Genomic DNA, 21,023 nt, shown 5'->3' on the forward strand with positions numbered 1-21,023 from the left:
ATGTGCGTGCACACACACACACTGAATAAGTGCATGTAGGTTTCCTCTTTGTAATGCATGGCTGACTACACAGCTACTGAAAATTTCATAATTCAGAGTGGAACAGCAGAGACAGAGAGAGAATAAGAGGGAGAGAGAGAGAGAACACAGAGCAATGAGCAAGAAGAAGAGAGGGAGGGAGGAAAGAATTAGAGACGGAAAAAAGGAACAGAAGGGAAAGACAAAGTCGTAAACAAAATAGGAGGGGTAGGAAAGATTTCTGGGTGGAGAGACAAAGCCTGCAATACTAAAACAGTACCAACTCGAGGCGCCATATCAGCCAACACATAGCTCAACCAATATGAAAGGTTAGATGACGATGATGATAACGATACAATGATAATGCTAATTTCTGCTAGAACCACAATACGATTTTCTTTCTGCATCAACCTAAAGGTGCCACACATTTGTTTTTTTCTTTACTTCTTTTGCAGTTTTACAGTAAATCATTCAGTAAATACTTCCAAAGTCTAACACTGAATAATAACAGAGCAGCAGGTTAATCTGCTTTTAGCCTGTTTAGTCTCCTATATTTTAGCCGAGTTGTTAAGAAAATAAGATATCAGCCACTTAGTTTAAACAAAAAACATTCATCTGACAAAATGTGGTTTATGTGAGTGCATTAATACAGAATGAAACCTATGCGAGGCGTCCTAGATGTGCATATAAAAGTGTTGCCAAGTACTTTCCATGAGCTAATTAGCATATTTGTGACATCATACTTGCATTCTGCCTACTGTCAGATGATGTCAGCCCTTCACATCTGGTTGCTCCTCTGCTACTCTCTCTGCTCACATATAGGGTATTTTAACGCAGCCGAACTCCCAATATAGCTGATCTCATTTTCATATTTTTCTGTTTCTGTCAGACAACAGGACGAGTATGAAATAGTGACTGAAACGCAGCCAATTAAGACCTCGTTAACTAGCAGTCACTTCCAAGCCATTTTCAAGCTGCTGATCTGCACTGCTAAAATTCTGATTTTATAGCTGCAATGTCATCCAATAAAATCACCACGCACATAATTGACAGACAACGGCTGTGCTGTGATTTCGGCTATATTTGTTTAAATATATTTAGCAAAATGATCGCTTGGAGAGAAAGTTAGAAGCGTCATATCTTTCTTATTTTTCTCTCACACAGTGCACAGCCTCCATCTGGGTTACAGTGATAAGACCAAAACAATCAAATTGAATTGTTTAGATTAAAATAAAGGAGGAGCAAACAAGGCTGATTGCTGATTCGTTCTCAGCAACACTGAGTGTGTTTACATGCATTTAATAATCCGATCATAATCAGATTTCTGCAGATAACTTATTATCCAAATGGTCATGTAAACACCATTCTCCTATCTAGAAATCCGATCAAGAAATCTGATAAAGAGAGCTGGATTTTAGCTCAGTAATCTGATTTCTCAATGCATGTAAACTCTTACTCTGATTTCTTTTGGATTTCTCAGTCTGTGCATGCGCGAGAACTGAGAAACCCGAGAGACTGCTGTACCCGAAATAAGCAAGCAGCGTTGCCGTGAGACGGCACCAAAACACTTTTGGAGTGGCTGAAACCAAACATGAAATAAAGAATTTAAATATTCTTCATCTTCTAAATGATGTATGTTCATATTTTCAGGTAAAGTGGCATGATGTTTTAAAAAATAGCCGCGGCATGATGTTTTACGTTACGTTTACGTCACGTCTTCTTCTGTAAGTTTACTGGCTGTTTGCAAAGCAGAAATATGATGACTGCCTGACTCATGTAGACCCAGAGTTTTACATGTAAAGGGCATGTAAACGTGTTGATCAGATTACTGACAATTTTCTGCAGTTGTCGGATTATGAAGTGCATGTAAACACACTCACTGTTTGCACATGGGAAGCTCATTCCCGTCTATGTTAGCTGCCGTGTAGACTGAATGTGCAGAGAGACACAGATGCAGAGAGAGGTGTGGCTCTCTGCGGGCAAGAAACTGCCTATTCTCTTCTAAGGTAACTAAGGTAATATAGGAGTATATTATCTATTTTACAACAACTTCGGCTCAGTCAATCAGGTGATTTTAACCCAATTTTCTCCCCAATTTAGTCGTCACCAATTCCACCTGCTAGTTAGGACTCCCTCAATCACACAATACTATCAACACTAGGAGGGTGAAGGCTAACACGGGCTTCCTCAGAGACCTGTGAAGCCAGCCACCGCATCTTCTCGAACTGCCACTCACGCAACGTCATTGGACAGCTGAATGCGCTCAGAGGAAAGCGCCAACCGCCAGATCTGTTACGTCAGCTAACAGACGCCTGCACTGACTAGCATCGCGTTGAGTGATGGGGGGAGGGGGGGGCCATCCTACCCACCCAAAGAGAGGGAGGCCAGTTGTGCTCTCTTAGACTCCTGGCTACGGATGGCTGTAGCATCGCCAGGGATCGAACTTGTGATCTCCTGATGATAGGGCCAACGCTTAGATGGTTGCGCCACTCGGGAGCCCCCGTCAATCAGTTTTTAGGGCTGGGACCACACACACACACACACACACAAACACAAACACACAAATTATCTAAGCTGCTTATCCTCCTCGATCGCTTGGGGGGTGCTGGAGCCTATTGCAGCAGTCATTGGGCAGAAGGCAGGAAACACCCTGGTCCATCACAAGGCGGACGGTATCCATCTTTCTATAATTATTATTATATTAGAAGCATACAGCATATCATATTATTAAAAACCATGCAGTATATTAGAAACATACTGTATATTAAATTATTTAAAGAAGCATACAGCATATTCATCGGAGCAGGAAAGAACGGAAACATGCTGGTGAGGAGGAAGTGGAGGAAACGTACTTGCTGCTCACAGCAAGAAAAACAAATGATCAATAAAAGACATGATGGGGGCAAAGGGTCAGGCATTTTTTACAGCACTCTGAAGGTCATGAGGACTAATGCATTATGTCTGACAAGTGCTTCCTCTCTGAACTGATTTTAATACCAAAATCAAGACCCAGAGTAATATGGAGAAAACCTTACTGTTTTCCTGCTGTCATCACAGGTCACATAATAATGTATAGTAACATCTACATTATGCAATAGACTAATGTTAAGATCTAATTTCCAAGTGTAGGCTGCTATAAGCATTTCTGTTGAGTTTCATCTGTTAGAACTCGTGCTTGACGTGCAAGACAAATGAGAAACACAGCACACAGTGGGGGAAAAAACAAAGGTCGGAGGGAGGAAAGGAGAGAGGAAGAAGGAGTGGAAGGGTGACACAAGGAGAACAACACAAAGGAGGAGAAAGAAATCAGGGTAGAGGACAGCAGGAGGGAAAGAGAAAAAGAAGGCAAACAGAGATTACAGAAGCGTAGCAGGTCAGATAAACAAGAATATTAAACAGTGAGGCTGCAGAGTACATTGTTATTACTTGTTATACAGTTATGCATCAGATATTTCTCAGAGGATGTCAAAAAACTCTCTAAAACAAAATCAAGAAAACACTGAAATACTGATTCTCAGTGCTAAAATTCAGAGAAACGTGCTACGTATGAAACTAGGCCCCTAGACCTGAAGTACAAAACCTGGGTGTAATTTTAGGCTCAGGGCTCTGTTTTATCCCGCACGTAAACGCAGTCACTAAAGTAGCTTTTTATCATTTGAGAAGTATTGCTGAAGTTTAGCCTTTTTATCTCATAGCAATGCAGAGGAACTTGCTCATGCATTTGCCACAAGTCAAACTGATCACTGTTTACTAGAATTTCTGACCGCACATCTACATTAACAGATGACAAGTCACTAATGTCGCCTCAAGTTTGTCTCTTTTGTTTGAGGCCGCTCTTGCAGTCACGTGGGGGCTCATACGGTGTCAAGTTTCTGACTAGAAAATGTAAAAAGGAAATGACTGGCTGCCTATCGATCTGTTGCCTGCTAGTGTGAACATGCAGTAAGGACGTGTTTAGATGATGCCTTTTCAAACTGTTTAGCTCATTTCTTTTCATTACTGTCTATGAGGAAATGTGTGCTACAACTGAAAAACACTCCTCTAGCCTGCGAAACGCCAGCGCCATCTGTAATCCACAGCTGACCAAACAATATCAAGAATGCCTCCTCTCTAGTCACCAACATAGACAAAAAGGCTTGCTCTGGCTGTTCTTGTTGAACACTCAGAGCTGTGCAACACAAAGATTACAACAATCAGAATGTGAAAAAGCTAGTTTTATTTTTTATGAACCTACTTGTCAAATACGGTAACCCACCTCCTAAGAAGTGCATCTTTTTAGTCATAAGATGCAGCGCCTTGCATTTAAAAAGCCGTTGTCTGAACACCTTCTAAAAACACAACACATCCTCTAAAACTTTAACACAACAGCGCAGATACAAAATAGAGAGTCATATCACCATTTAGAAATAACTGCAGTGGCTGCAGCCTTTTAGGAGAGATTTTAAAGTTTTTTTTTACCAGTTTTAAAAGCTCTAAATGACCTCAAAGCAGAGTGTCTGTCTGTTAATATTAATCTTAGATCTACAGATACTGGCCTTCTGCAAATACCGTTCCTAAAATACAGAAAACATGGGAGAGGGCTCTTCCAGTTATTATGCTTCTCTTTGTATTTATCTTTTTAAATAACTGCTCCTGATGACACATTAATACACTAATACATTAATACTCCTTACTTTTCATTTGTTTTCATTTCTTATTTTGCGGTTATTTTAGTACCAGATCTACACAGTTTGTAACATGCATTTTACATCATTTTAAAGAAATTTTACCTAAAGGCTTTTGTTTAAAGGACCCACACCCTACATTTTTCTTGCATTTTATTTTCCAGCTAAACTGCTGTAGAATGAACAAGTGGAAATATGTAAATAATTTGTTTTTTCATGATGTCCCAAAAGAAAATTCAACTGGGGAATGACTGTGGAATGAACAACACAGTTATAAACCCTTTATCACACTCTTTTATTCAAAAAAGATAAGGAAAATTTGGTTTTCCAGTTTAACCCTTTAAATGCAAATGAAATTAGACAAATACAAACAGTAACATTGATGCTAATGGAAAATGGAAAGTGGCTCTTCATGAAGCTGCTTGAGAGACTGCCAAATCTGCATAAAGCTACTTTAGGCAAGGAGGGCAGTTGCCTCTAAAAGTGGGTAAAAGTTTGATTTGTTCAACACTTTTTGGTCTCTACATAATTCCAGATGTGTTCTTTCAGAGTTTTGAGGTCTTCACTACTACTGTAATATGTGGAAACCACTAAAAATCAGAAAAACCTCTGTATGAGTAGTTGTGTCCAAACTTTGGAGTGGTACTGTAAATCCAATTGCAGTGATATTCTTCAGCATGTTTACCAAAGGCTGCAGAAAGCTGTTTCTGACAGTAAGAGAGATGTGGTTTCCTCAGGCCTACACAAAACCGGAAACCTTCTCCCTGATTTAGTGCATTTCAGGAACTTGGTAAAGGTTGCATCAGAGAAACACTTGGGCCTTCGCACATCCACCACTCTGTACTGCCATGCTCCCCCATTCAGCATGGAGAGAGAGGGAGAGAGTAAGGAGGGAGGGAGGGAGAAATGGAAAGCGAGATGGGCTGTAAAATGAGACTTCCTGAATGAGGGGAATAATGATAAGTTGAAGAGAGAGAATAGAGTACAAAGAGGAAAGTGTTAGAGCCCTGTGGCCATTTTCCTGCACTTGTGTAATATCAATGTACATTTCTGAACAAATCATTCTCTTTCAAACTACTCTTTTAAGTGAGATGGGTGAATCGATTAGCAAGCAGGAATAAATCAACATTATTTTTGTATCTACATACAAAACAAGCACAACATTGATAAGCTAGCTAACCTGTTTTCTGACTTGTTTAAGGTAAGTGTCAAAATCTCAACATCTGACTTATATTTCCACCATCTATACATTCCTAAGATTATACCACCAATGTGACTCGCAACTTCTGTGTACAAACTCAAACCCCAAAATTCCAAGTTGTAGAAAAAAGCCAATTTCAAAAATAAATGCAATGTTAGCAGCTTTTTAGACCTTTAAAAGTTGAGTTACTGCATTTTTGTAATGCTAGTTAAGTCACACAGAGCACAGGGCAAAATATTGAAAACGTCTGTATGATATTAAAATTGTTATATTACACATTCAGCAAAATTTAAATAAAAAGGAGATCTAAAAAAAGATAAAATCCTGCTTAGAAGGCCTATCTGCAAACTGTCTGGGCGTGGTCTTAATATTTTAATGAGCACAGTTGATTGACATCCCTGTGTCCAACACTCCCATCTCATGCAGATCTCTTTTCAAATACACACACAGGCAAAATTCTGGCATTGCCAGTTGTATAACAAACGACAGACAGACAGATGAGGCAGCTTGCCAACTCAGTTATGATCGCTGGGGTGAGCTTTTGCTTGGTTTTAGCTGTCACTTACTACATTTCTCAGGGGGAGATCATAGGGGAACAAAGTGTGTTTAAAGCTGTTTGAGTGGGACAAACCACATCAGCCTTGTGATTGTTGAGGGTAAAACTTACAAAAGATTAGGACTGCCCAGTTTACATCAAAAGGAAAATAATTCTGGAAAAATAGACCATAGGCCATTTTTTGGACATAGGAATGTTTTTAAGAAGGGATACTTTGTATATTGTCTCTGTCCTAAGGAAAACAACATCGCCAAAATACTAACTTTACAGTAGAGGGCAGAACATTCTTTACTTATAATGTAAGTTAATGTAAAGAGATTTTATTCAAAGCAAATTTGGAGCATTTGTACTGGTCCAATCATATTGAAATTCACATAAAGTAAAGGACAACTGCTGAGCTCAAATTATGCACATAACTAAAAATTGCAAAAAGTGGAGAGACTTGTTTTTTTTTGGACAGCGATGGTATGTATATTGCACACTCACAAGACCAAGATTAGTGCACTTATGATTTTTTCAGTTAATTTCAGGAAATGACAAAATGTAAAGGATGGTTTTTCTTTCTGTAAAGTAAAACTGTACAGACAACAACAACTTTATATTCAAATCATAACATAATAACGTAATAATATAATCAAATCTCTTCTTTTACTTATAAACATAAATGTGGTGGTGAAGTTGAGAATTCTTTTGACAGAATCTGTTTCAATGAGCTATGGGTGAGAGTTGATTAACATCAGATTTTACCAGCAGTGATATCTGTGCAATGTGAAATTATGAGTGATAGAGGGAGGAAAGAAGGAGAGAGTAAGCCAGAGATGAAAGGTAGTGAGAGAAAAAACAGCACATACACTAAGGTCATTGGGCAGGGCTGCAGAATCTGCATCGTTTATCATCAACAGACATAAACATGCAGACAAACGCAGCGCCCTTACATCCTATAGAGGTGATAAACTCACACATGGTTTATCAGCTTTTGTTATCGCAACTGTTAGCAGTGACCTTTTGCCAAAAATACCACCCATTTGAAACAACAATGAATCAGTGAATCAGAAGCTTGATTAACTGAAACGGATATAAACAGAAAGAGCCAAATTTTCCATCACTATTGTGTAACACCCTGCCCCCCAAGAGCCACTTCAGCCAAGCCTAGCCCAGGCAAAGTGCTGCGTCATCAGGGACACTGAAGACATTCAAAGAGCCACTGCTCTCTGAGGAATTATAAGGCAGCGGCAGGGCGGAGTCCACTCTCTGTCATTCCCTCCCTCCTCTCTGTTTCCTCTATTCATCCATCTCATCTCTTCATCCCCCACCAAACCACATGGTTCATCAGCACTGGGACCAGAAGCTGCGGGTGGATCAGCTGCTCCTGCAGCCGGGCTAATTGCTCCTGACAGTGTAATGGCCCTGGCCTGTGGCTAAAAGGTTACAAAAGCTGATGGCCACAATTCCTCTGCTGGACTTTTCTCTAAAAAAATACAACAGTCCTGAAAGCAGGGAGTCACATTTCACTGCTGCAAACAAATCTCAGTGTGTGGAAACTAGAAGACAATGAAAGACTTCTACTACTGACTGCTACTACAACTACAGTAACATATCAGATGATAAGTGATAATCAATGCCAGGATGCTGCTTCCTTCCTCCTTATTACACAGACAATATGAGTGTAGAAGGGAAAGAAGTCAACATGGACAAGATTCACAATGCATTTAGAAATAAACCAAACACTTATTCTATATGGATACATATAACTGGCCCTATCCCCCAATTCCTTCTCTTTTGGGTTAATATCATGATGTGATATCACGTAAGATGTTTATCATCAATATTTGAGCATGAAAAAAGCATAACACACTAAAAAACTTTTTATGAAGAGAACTAATGAAACAAAAGAACAGTAGGAGGTGATAGACAGAAACCAAAACTGCAAAGTATGCTGTGTAGCTCCGCCCCCGTGAGCGACAACTTTTGTATTAATACTGTGCGTTTCTGCTGTTCATTAAATATTAAATTAAATAATTTTCAATAGAATTAAATAAAATTTTAAGTTGAAGAAGTGTGACAATTGAGAACTGGTAATCATATCTGTCAGTACCTAAAGCTAAAATCTGAAAAAAAAAATAGAAAACTATATTGATATATCAATAATAATTGATCATTGGCTTGGTATCGGTATCATTCACAAAATTTTCATGGGCCATAATTGTGACTTTTATCATGACAGCAATAACGTCATCATATCGCCCACCCTTAGCTATGAGTACCTCAGTTTTTGAGCATCTATACAGGTAATATACCTCTTATAGATCATGCTTTCCTTGATTTTTGGTGATGTATGACTGTCTTGTTATGACAAAAACATCATATGACGACACTTATATATTTCATGATACAGGATATTTCGACACATGGACAGAATGCAGAACTAGCGCCCCAAATAAAAACTGCATTCAAAATTTATTCAGCATTTCATACTGTACTGCAGTATGAAAGTCCAATTAAACAGGACTAATTATGCTTTTTTTTAATGAAACATGCAGTCGGTCCGTGTTCTTTTAGTGCAGATGATATCCACAGAAGGGCATACTGTTCATCACAATAACAAAAATTACCACGTTAACAATGAAACGCTGTCACATTGCCTGTAAATAATATATTTTAAACGAGTGAATTTAGCTGAAATGGCCTTTTTTTTTACTGAATCACTGTGCTCTGTTCTCTAATGCTAATGGAGGCCGTTCCAGCGAAGTTGCCAAACATGGCAGCTCGCAGCACACGTCCACCAGAGCTTTTTCGCCTGCGCTTTCTCTCTACAGAGGGTTTCACTGGGAGACGGTAATCTCCTTCTTCTGCACTGAGCAGAGCAGTTATGTAACACGCAGGCAGCGCACATGGCCTGAGAGCGAGAGAGAGAGGGAGAGGTGGAGAACGGAGAGAGTGTGAAGGAGAGGGAGGGAGCGAGAGAGGGAGGGAGCACAGGAGAAAGAGAGGGGAATGCAGAGAGGAGCACAGGCACACATTAACAAGCATTAACACACACACAAACACACAAGCGGATGCATTATTTAACCCAGGCCAGCGAGGCAAATATAGTGTGGCCTCACTGGTGCACTTAGCACCAAGCCACAGCCCTCTTAAGCACAGCGAGAAAGGACAGCGGCATCCACCTCGAAACAACAACAATCCACCCCCGAGAACGCGGCCAGTCATTAGAGCTATATATGAATCCAGAGGAGCTAAACCATAAACACAACACCATTAGAGATTTTACTACAGTGCACTACTAAAAATATTAGTGGTGAAGAGCTCAGCTCAACAAACCGTATCTAATGTAATTCTCTTATTGTTTAATCCAGGTTATATTCAATTCAAACAATAATGGTCAAAGCAGACAAGGTCATAGCATGATTGTTATAGTGACTAGGACTGTTATTATTAAACTAAACTGATAACACAGTTTAAAGAAATAATCACTTAAAATATCCCTTTCCAATGAATCTGCAGTAAATAATTGGTCATTTGCACAATGATAATGCATGTTTTTTGATTTTCTAAGTGAAACACAGTTAACACATCCTCTAGTGATAACACACAATTTTTACACAATTTCTATTTATTTGAGTTTAACATATTGGAAAAATAAAAACATTTCTTTTGCACAAGCCACATTTTGTAGTGGATGTGTTAACTTTTTTAACTTATAAAATCAACAAAAATTTGACCAGATGCGTCCAAACTTTCGTATAGTGAGTTTTACATACTGCACTATAGTAAATCCAGTTAAACAGGATTATTTATGCTGTATTTGTAACGAATCATGCAGTTGTTTAGTATTCTTAAAAGTAATGACGATACTCAAAATGTACTCTGAAAAGCATACTATGACTTTTTTTTAAAGTATTTTAAAGGCCTTCTTGTTTATCATCTTGCAGCAGAGTATTTTATACTGTGTATGTTTTGTTAAAAGTCCATATTTACTGTGTGGCCTTTATCACTCCGTGGCCTCTGATTACTTGATTAATCACCGAAATAATCAGCAGATGCTAACAGAATCAATAGTGAGAGCCACAATAATAACAGGTCTGTAACGCTGCTCTGCTCCTCTAAAAGGCACTGATGCGTTACTCTTCGCCTTCACTCAGTGCTTTTCTGACGGATTACCGCTGGAACAATTAGAAAAGTCTGTCAGCTGGAACAACACGGCTTCAACAGTTTCTGAGCTTCTTCCCCAAAGCCTCAGAGACAACAGCACACAATGGAAGCCCCCCAAAACCGTATAGCCAGCCTCCTACAGACTGTCCACTTAAAATGACCACCAACAGAACAAGCTATGCATGGTTATGTGCACAGTCTTGGGTTATCAAAAGACTAAATCAGATTTTAAAACTTTTTTTCTCTTTTTCTAAATGAGGGTGGACAATACAACAACAATTTATTGTATCACGATAAATTACGTCACAATATGCACACACTTTACTGAGCTTATTTTTTGCATGTTTTTCTGACCAACTGTTATGAAAAGAGAGAATAGTCTGTCCTGTTTGTGCATTTAATGCACTGCAGTGTGTTTCTACATTTCACATTTGTTGGTGTTGTTTGCTCTTTTTTTTACGACAGCTTCCGCTGTTTGACCAATTTATATGACTAAATGAATAGATATACGTGTAAATGTTGTAATGTTGTCTGTAATGATAACAATCATGGTATATAATTCAAACATCACATCTTATTGCTCAGACCCAAGCCAGACAATAAATGGATACTGGAAGCGTATAAAGACTCTCACTTCTCAACAGAATTAAGATATGCAGATGCTGTTGCTCAACCAACATCTAAAGTCTGTGTATGTGTATTTATTATTTCTAATTTTACATCCTGTATAACCGTAATTTATAAAAACTCAAATCCAGACCACTCAGTGCTATTGTAATTATGTTAAGTGGAAAGCAATACTCAAATGAAAATAAATATGAATTAGACTAAAGTACTCTAACACTGTTTTAGTGATTAGCGTCAGAGCATTTGTAAAATGAGAACAATCTAATGGCTCTGCTACATCCACTACCACTATCTCCTTCCCTACCACAACCACAAACTGTTGAGCCTGTAGCCAGATCGCTTGGCATAGTGTAGAAAAACAACACTACAGTACAGAGCTTCCAAACCTTCTCAAACCTTCCAAACATCATCTGGGTTTGCTGTGAAATTCTAGTGTAGAAACATCCTTTTGGTTAGTGTTAAAAAATTAGCACAAAAAAGAGAAACAAATCAACAGCGTCATTACAGAATTTTACATGGTCTATGTTTTAGAAATGTCAGCAAACAAATAAGCAAATGCTCACCTCTCATTTATCACAAAAAATATGTACAATCATCTTTTTTAAAAGATAAATGTCTATAGATCCTGATAATACCTAAATTTCAGACCTGTGCAGGTCCTATGAAAAAGTTTGAACATCCCTGGTCAAATTCCACTTTGCTGATTCTTTGAAAATAAGTCCACAAAAATGTAATTTTCTAAAATTTTTAGTACACAGTTTCTAATTCTTTGCTGACTGTAACATATTTAGAAAAAATAAAACATAAATTCCTAAATGTGGCCTTTTTCTGTGTATGTTTTATTTTTTTCTCAAAATTCAGTTACACTAAAATGTGTGTCCTTCATAGAGGATATGTACTCGTCTTCACACAAGTCATCTGACCAACTTTAAAAGCTCCACTGATTTAGGATGTAAATCATTACATATACTCTTAAAAAGATGGTTCTTCAAGTTCTTTAGTAAAGAAAATGGTTTTATATAGAACCATGAACACTCAAAGAACCATTTGCATGCTTAAATGGTTCTCTGCATGATGAAATAATTCTTCAGATTGATGGAGAATGTGATGTATATGGTTCTAGATAGAACCTCTTTGAAAGGGGATCTATGTAACACCAAAAAGGTTTCTGTTATTGTTACATGGTAACAATAGCAGAACACTTTTTGGTGCTATATAGAACCATTTTTAAAAAGGTTCTCCATCAATCTGAAGAACAATTTCACCATGCAAAGACTCCTTTAGATATGAAAATGGTTCTTTGAGTGTTCATGGTTCCACATAGAACCATTTTCTTGCCTAAAGAACCCTTGAAGAACCATCTTTTTAAAAGTGTAGGATTACAATAACAAATCAGAAGAATTTTGTTACAGGAAAATCAGTTAAGAACTTTGTGGATCCTCCACTACAGCATATATTCAACTACCATCAAACAAAAACTTTCAGGTGATGAAACTGAAGAGGGAACAATCCACCAGCTCTGAATAGTCCACTGCTGGCTGCTGAAATTCAAAATCCTACAGGATGGCAAGGCAAACAAAACAGCTCAAGAGCATGACCACTCACTTTCTTATTCACGTAGAAAGGATCGAGGTCCTCCAGTGGTGTTGCCACCATTCCCGAAGGTATGTCGCCGTAGATGAACGGCAGGTTTTTGCCCGCCTCCAGGTCACTGTTGGGCTTGGGCTTGTTCTCGTCGTCATCGTCGCGGTAACTGCTGTCTGGCTTAGGCGGAGGCTTGGCTTTCTCCTCAGTGACGCGCTTCTCGATGTTAGCCAGAGATTCCCGGGTAAAGTATTTGAAGCTGTCAGGTCCTGGCGGTGCGAGCAGGGGTGCAGCCATGTTTTCATCCTGCAGCAACTGCTTCTTTAGTTATATACCATCCAGGGCAGCCAGCACTGTGACAGGACAAGCGGAAAAATGCCAGGTCAGTGAAGTCAGCAAAACTAAACAGATTATGAACAGGTATGCAGAACAGACACTTAAAGGAACACTCCAGCTTTGTTCAGCCTAATCCCTATCTGTTGCATCTGTAGCATACGATCAATTACCACAGACAACAAGTACGAAAATGAACCGAAATGTTTGAAATAAACAGAAAATTCAATGACTGAACACAATGACTCAACACTTATAACAGAAGTCAATGGGCAGATGCTGAAGCAATTTGAAAAGCGCCAGAGCAGTCACTGCTGGTGTAATAAAAATAGTTTACGCTGTCAAAAGTTGATGCATATGGTTCACCATCAAACAGATGGACAGGACTGTGCATTTACTTTTACTGAACTAATTCAGTAGCACAAAGGAAGATTTTATAGCAGGCAGAGTCCATTATAAACATTATTTTATATTTTGCCATTTAACTACAGCTATGGTCATTTAAAAGGGAAATCTTTTAGCCACTGTGGGCTAAATCAGTAGTTATGCTAATGCTAGAGAAACAGTTTAGCACCAAATAAAAGGCAGTTGTTGTTTTTTACACAATGTAAATTATTTTCTGCTCAGTGAATGATGCAGAAACGCTTTAGCTTGTCGGGGTAATATTGATAACAGAGAAATTTCTTTTCCAAGTACAGCAGACCTCTCAGTCACATACGTGGGACGCTAAGGCACTTGTGTTCAGTAGTAGCTAAGTAAAATAATACGCAACAGTAAGACAATGCAGTGAGTCCATCTTTTGTGGCATCATGTTAGCCCTTTATTAGGCACCTTGTGCTGATCTTTCAATTGGGCACATGCTTTTGTACACCTACTAATCACTGACTAAAATACCCAAAAGGACACACAACTATATAAACATGAAATAAACATTTGTACGATGTAAAATTTATTTGGGGTCAACTTTCAATATTTACAATATTTTAATCAAATTATAATTATTCTTTTGCCATTTATCTTGTCTGGTAATTTGTTTATGTAGTTTGGTTCATTTTAGTTTAACCTGATTAAATTCCATGTTCATTTCTTTTCAATTCTTTTAATGTAAATGCTTGCCTACATTAAAAATGAGGGCCACCCTCAATGTATTTCCCAGTGAAAATAAAGGTTGATCAACTAATTGATTGATTGATTACAGTAGAGATATCCTGAAATTAAAAATCCTAGCCAAAACCAAAACTGAAATTTAGGATGTGCCGGGCTGAAACCAAAAACCAAAAGAAATTGCCATTTTCCTAATTGCGATCTTGTGTTTTTGAATAAATGTACTAAACACAAAACTATACTATAAGTTTACATAAAGAGAATAAAATCCAGCTTTGCACTTCGGCACTGTTGTTTGTGATTGTTTTTCTCATTTCAGAAACTTTGGCTACAGATGGCTTTGTTGTGCTATCAGGGACTTTAGGTTTTGCTGTATTCTGCATATCGAGAGGGATGTTGTGTTTTCAAGCAGTATCAAACCTGTAATGGAGAAGTTCTTGAGTGTTCTATTTCCTCTTGATACTCGGGATGAACTGTGATTATTAATCGCTTGTCTAACATTAGTCTTATCTTGTTATATTACTTGTACAAACTGTGGAGTCCTTCCAGTCTTTTAATCACTCTTTTTCATTCAAATCATTTGTTATATGTTCGACTTTAACACTATGCTGTTGTCCCATCTTTTCCTTTTTTTGGCCATAATTTTTTATTCTTCTATTATTATTATTACACTGATTCTAGTTCTGGACACCGCAACCATTAAGTTGCATACTGAACAGGCACAATATGACGTTAAGAAGGTAGAAGGTTTAGTGAAGAATCATTCAGCAACAAGGTAAGACACAGTGATACAGCTGATACGAAGGGACAACTGAGCAGGACCAGACAAAAAATTGTTTTAAGGGTAGACATCAAACACTCACACATACACACTCACAAGCCTCCACAAAACTAAAAATATCAGCTTACAGTTCCAACAACACATTGTTGCTAAATTTAGAGCGAGTTAAAAAGGACCCAGCACTAGATCCTGTGTGACTCACACATTTATATGGGAGATGAAAAATAGCCATGGGTATGAGGGCCTGCAGGTGGAAACGACTGCTCCCATGAACATTAAGCTACGTTCTGATACACGGCTCATTGACAGATCCAGTTTACGTCTCCTCTGCAGAAATAAAACATCAGTTTTCACTAAAGGTCTGTGAGAATTTACACTGAATAGTAATAGTGCACTGAACTGACTTAATATCACATCTACATACTGTTGTCTTTCGGCTTATTTTTGGAAATAATGGTGTATATCAACACATTATTTACTTTACATACTTTATTTGTGGAAACAATGTATGCATTTGAATCAAGTAAATCCAATGCAATTAGTGTAGCAGACAAAGACCAAAGCACAGGATGCTGGAGTATGTGCTTCTGTGCTAATAAACAGTAATAAAAGGCTGGTGAGATGACGAGGGGACACGCCTTTTGTCACTGAAGCAGTGTGCAGAGTACTGAGGGGTGGGGGGCGGAGAGGAAGGAGAGGATGGTAAACCACGCTATCCACACAATCCTGTGTGTGCTGCATTTCCTGCTGATTCATAAATCAGCCAGCATTTGACAGGCACTTACAAGCCAGACGCTTAAACAAGCAGGCCAACCCTGACATTACTGCACACCAATCATGAGCACATGAGCTTCATTCCATCAACATCCACAACCACCACTCACTGAGCACCAAAACAAAGCTGTTTCTAATGATGTTACAGTTTGAATGCCATTAGAATAACAGTACAGTACTCTAAACTGTTACAAATGAAGGTTATCCAATGGTTTTCGGCCTGAACATACAGTTCTAGGGAAACTTCTAATAACTACAGCCTTATAATTATGTGGAGGTTGTTTAAACTTTAAAAAGGCACAATGCAGGGAAGCACAGTGATATCCAAATTACATCGATACTGACAGTCATTTGCTTTATAAAAATCAACAATGAATACATATAGATGTCCTATACAGATTTACAGATTAGAATATTTAGGCAATACTGGGTTAGTGCACTACAGTATCTGTATTTTATTCATTTTACTGCAGAACTATTATATTTCTCTGTAATGTGGAATTAGTCCTAGTTTATGTATTTCATAAACGTAATGCTCATTAAAATCCCCACATTGATGCATTTACACAAATGGTTCCTTACAGAACCATGCACTCTCTAGGGAACCAAAAGTGGTTTGTCTATGGCATTGCTTCAAAGAACCCTTTTCAGCACCTTTATTTTTAACAATGTATGTTTATCATACAAAAGTTTATATTTATGTTGTGCTTCTAGACCTACCATATAAATGCAAGGTCACTGAAGAGAATATCACCCTCGACCTCTCTTTTCTAAGTATTAAAAACATTTGAACCACATTTGGTCAACAAAATTTGCCTCTCATGCAAATTTACAGAACAGTATTGGTTAAAACGCCTTCCTTACCCTCACAATACAATCACAAGCATGATCACAAACAAGGCGCTACGTTTTCCTGAACTACAGGAAAATACAGCACTTGTTTACTGGAAATGATTCATTTGCAAATTAAACAAGGAAAAAACAACATACAGGTAAAAAAAATACCAGCTGTAACTATACAGTCCAACAATCCTCATTTAACCTTTTCCTGATCAAGGACTCAAACTGAGCTTACATAACCTGAATCCTAACCAACCCATCTCCACTAATATGCGACTTCTGACCTTTCCTAATGTGACCCTGGGTGATGACCTAACACCATACTGCTGGGTGGAGGGCAATCGGTACTAGCTAAACAGAATCAGTTCCTCAGGAACCATTTTGGTTTGTCCAACTGATGAAAAAGCCAATCCTAACATCTTAAACTATACTGTATAACTTCCAGTACATTTTCGCCACATAATTCAGTACAACACCCAGCACATACAATTCCCAATATCTCAACAAGTTAGGCTTAGTGTAACATGTAACTCACCATATAATTGCTAGTATAAATCCCAGTACATTTAATTCCCAGTAATTACTAATGTAACTCCATGCATATAACTACCAATGTACTCCAAGTATAATTTTCATTACATATAACTTTCAACATAATTCAGAAAAAATAACTCCAAGTCATTTTAACTCCTGGTACATATGTCTCCCAGTATAATTCCCAATGTACTTCCTAGTACCTATAACTCCCAGGGTAATTCTCAGTATAACTCCCATTAAATATAACTCCCTATACATATTACTCCCAGTACTGATAAGAGTCCATATATACTGAGATATGTTCAGCAAATTCCCTTCCTGGGAGCTGTCCGTTCAGCACCACTCAAAAACACTGACTTAGGCCCTGTTTGTTAAGAATCATGACCCTGTTTATTCCATTTTTTCCATTTTTCTGGCCAACTACTTAGGCCTAGACAAAAATCTGTCAAGCTCCTTAAGAAGCCCAGCTCAAGGCCCTCTCCATTAAGGTCATTTTGCAACAGGCAGCTCAATCCAAAGCAATAACAGCAAATGTAATTCGTACTAGAGCATATTTTTAGTGCTTTAATGCACGACATGATGCCAGATACGTTGGCAACTCTGCATGAGTGAGCATGCCAGACGCTGCACCTCACATGACAGGGACACGATCACTTTTACATGCAATATGCCTTTAAAAACGCTTTACATAAACAAGTGCGCCTCACAACAGCTTCGTGTAGCCACACAGAGTCAAAGCATTAACGTAATACATTAACCTAAACACGCAAACCACTTTCATTCAATCAGGCAGCTCTATTGTTGTTAGTCATTCGAATATTGCTGCTCTTACGTCACCAAAACAGCAGGTGCACTCATGAAAATGAGCCATCTTTTTTCAAGACTGTACCTGCTGTTTTAGTGATGTAAGAGCAGCAAAGGGTTCTTTAGCAAAGGCAATGGTTCTATTGAGAATCATGAGTTCTGGATAAAGTCCTTTCATGCTTAAATGGTTCTTGGCATGATGAAATGGATGAAGAATGTGTTGCATACAGTTCTGTTAAGCACCATAAAGTGTTCTTCTGTTGCTATGATGTCACACTTGTAACAAATAGAAGAATCCTTTTTGGTGCTACCTAGAACCATTTTTAAAAGGTTCTATTATAGAGTCATATACAACACATTCTTTAATCATTTCACCATGCAAAGATCAATTTAAGCATGAAATGTCTCTATACAGACGTCATGGTTCTAAATAGAACCACTGCATTTGCTAAAGAACCATCTTTTTTTAACAGCTGCTCTCCTTGCATGGACACCGCACCGAGCACTGGGTTTATGCAATAAAACAGCGAGTGTCTGCGCCGCCACAGCGCCCATCCGTGCTTACCTCGCTTTCACTGATGTGCGATCAAACAAATATATGAGTTGATCAGCTGCTCCAAAACGCCTGGACCCCTCTCGTGCCCCTTTCCCCCCTCGTGCACGGTTACAGCACGCTCGGACAGGAAAGCTGCACAGCCAGAGGTCTGCATGGGCCCAAAAAAATGGAAATACTGCAGTGGGCTGTTTCGCTGTTTTCCTGTTCCGTTCACTCCCGTTTTAGAAAAAAAGGCAACATGGTAATAATTAAAATATAAAAAAATCCCCGGAGCGTGCACGCGCCAAGGGAAAAGCGCAGCCAGTGCACCGCGCGCGCCGAAACATAAACCTACGACGATTTTTTCCTTTCCCTCTCTCTTTCTCTCTCTCTCTAGCTCTCTCTCCCAAGGAAAAAAGCTGCCTGCCTGCGCACCACACCCGAACAACCTGCATCCACCCCACGATCAATATGAGAGCCGAAGGCTACGTTACAAACGACGTCTGCATTTTTAAAAGACAATAAAATGTGCTAAAAAAACACAGAATAAGCAAAACATCAGCACCCCTTCATTTGGAGGGGGAGAAAGGACACGAGGGCTATGTTTTCTAGTCGAGTGGCTGCACGAATCACTTGACTGAGCAATATTAAAATGAAAATGATAATCCTGACACAGAACCGTACAGAGTCGTCTAGATGAGGTTAAAGTTGGCCTCTTATTCGAATTCCCCCGTTCCACCTTAAATCAGGCGGCCAGAATGTAACTGCTGCACCATTTAAGGTGGAACGGGAAAATTGGAAAAAGAAGCCAACTTCAGCTTCGTGTCCTCTAAAACATTTTACACAATTATCACATCGTGTTTATTCTGAACTGACATGCTGCTGGATACGGTGGGTGATGCCATTACATCACATCACATTGGCCATATTTAAACATGCCAGTGCTCTTCAATCGAGCAATAAAAGACATAATTAACAGATCTGAGAATGTAATTTCCCATCTAAGGTGAAAAAAGATGCCCAGGAACGCGCAGCCCCACTGTACTGCATCACGTTCAACGCTGTAAGCAAATGGTCGTTTGTGGCTGTTGCTGCTGCTCTGTACGGCTATTCGACATTTTCACTCTTTCACAGCCCTAATCTGCCTTTTCCACAGCAGATATAAACACACACACGTGAAATCTCCGAGCACACTTACCGGGTTCGAGGTTAAAGGCGATCCAGAGGCGCGACGCTGGACTGCAGATGTGGAAAAGCTCCTGAAGAAACTGCGGTGGTCGCCATGTTGCTGCTGCTGCTGCTGCCTGTGTGTGCAGTTGGTCTGCATTATTGATGGCAGTGAGCAAATACACCCATCTCACCATAAGAAACAGCACCTTCCTCTTTTTTTGTTGTTTATTTAAAGCCTTTAAAAACTACCTCCAATGGATTCAAACTCAGAAGAAGAATGCTCTGACATGCTTAGCACTCCCACTCCCATGATCAGCCCCCCAAACTGAATGAATGGGTGTGTTTAACAGCAGGCCTGTGAGCTGGTGGAAACGACTGTTGGGGCAAGAAAATACACCAAAACAACCCACAAATTATCAGCTAAGGTAAACAAAAAACCCTGAAACAATAAAGTGCTGGGAAACCTATATTTTAATAAGTTGGCTTGGAAAAGCCAGCTTACTGCTCTTCATAATCTTTTTGTTATTATTATTCTACACTCCAGAAATAAAATGTTTCTCGTCCCGCAGTTTTCGAGCTAGAACCACAAAACTTTTCAGGATCGTAGGACCTATACGCGATTAGGTTGCTTGTCCTTTTCTAAGCAAGGTAAGGTAGCAGTGTATTTAAGTTAGCAGTGTATGTAATACATCACTGAATTTAAGGGATTTAAGGTGTCAGTAAATTTAAGGTACTAGTGTATTTAAGGTGGCAGTGGATTTACTGTATGAGTGGATTTAAGGTTACAGTGTTAACAGTTTAATGGTATAACAACCCCCTAGCAACAACCTGGAACACCATAGCAACCACTTAGCAACACTTTAACTACCAACTTGGATACCATAGCAACCGCATTGCAACATCAAAGCAACACTTTAGAAACTATCAACAGTCTACCACCACTTTAACATTTTAGCAATAAGCCAACTTAAAGTTTGTTAATGAACTCTGTAGTTTATGTTACTGTTTGTTTTTATTAATTGCTTTTTTATTTTTTTGCTGAATTTTTGACAGACACTTTTATTTACACTGTCTTACTGTTTGCAAACAACATAGAGCTATGGAGCTTGGAGCTATTATTATTATTATTATTATTATTATTGAATCTAGAGATAGAATGATGAGAAAGGAGATTATCACTGAAAAAGGTTAAGCACTGAATTGACTTGATCCAAATGTGTACATCATTTCCATATGACTAATATATATCAACACAGTTGTGTCTTTCAGTTGATTTACTTTTGTCAATAACTGTGTTAATGTAATACAACTTATTCTTGTAGAAGAGATGCACCTATATGTGT

The 21,023-nt window shown here is 38.7% G+C and overlaps 1 protein-coding gene across 5 annotated transcripts in view; it reads right to left on the reverse strand.

Moving 5' to 3' along the window:
• Positions 1-19,991, reverse strand: part of scn8aa (sodium channel, voltage gated, type VIII, alpha subunit a) — a 70,478-nt gene extending 50,487 nt beyond the window's left edge. For 4 of the 5 annotated variants that reach the window (XM_036592532.1, XM_036592535.1, XM_036592536.1 and 1 more), the window contains exon 1: positions 12,824-13,099. In XM_036592532.1, the coding sequence (XP_036448425.1) occupies positions 12,824-13,099 (276 nt within the window). Of the gene's footprint in view, positions 1-12,823; positions 13,156-19,708 lie in introns of those variants that run through there. The other variant, XM_036592534.1, reaches the window with a different exon arrangement.
• Positions 19,992-21,023: the final 1,032 nt, after the last annotated feature.

The sequence above is a fragment of the Colossoma macropomum genome, unplaced genomic scaffold (genome assembly GCF_904425465.1).
Source record: "Colossoma macropomum unplaced genomic scaffold, Colossoma_macropomum, whole genome shotgun sequence".
Taxonomy (NCBI): domain Eukaryota; kingdom Metazoa; phylum Chordata; class Actinopteri; order Characiformes; family Serrasalmidae; genus Colossoma; species Colossoma macropomum.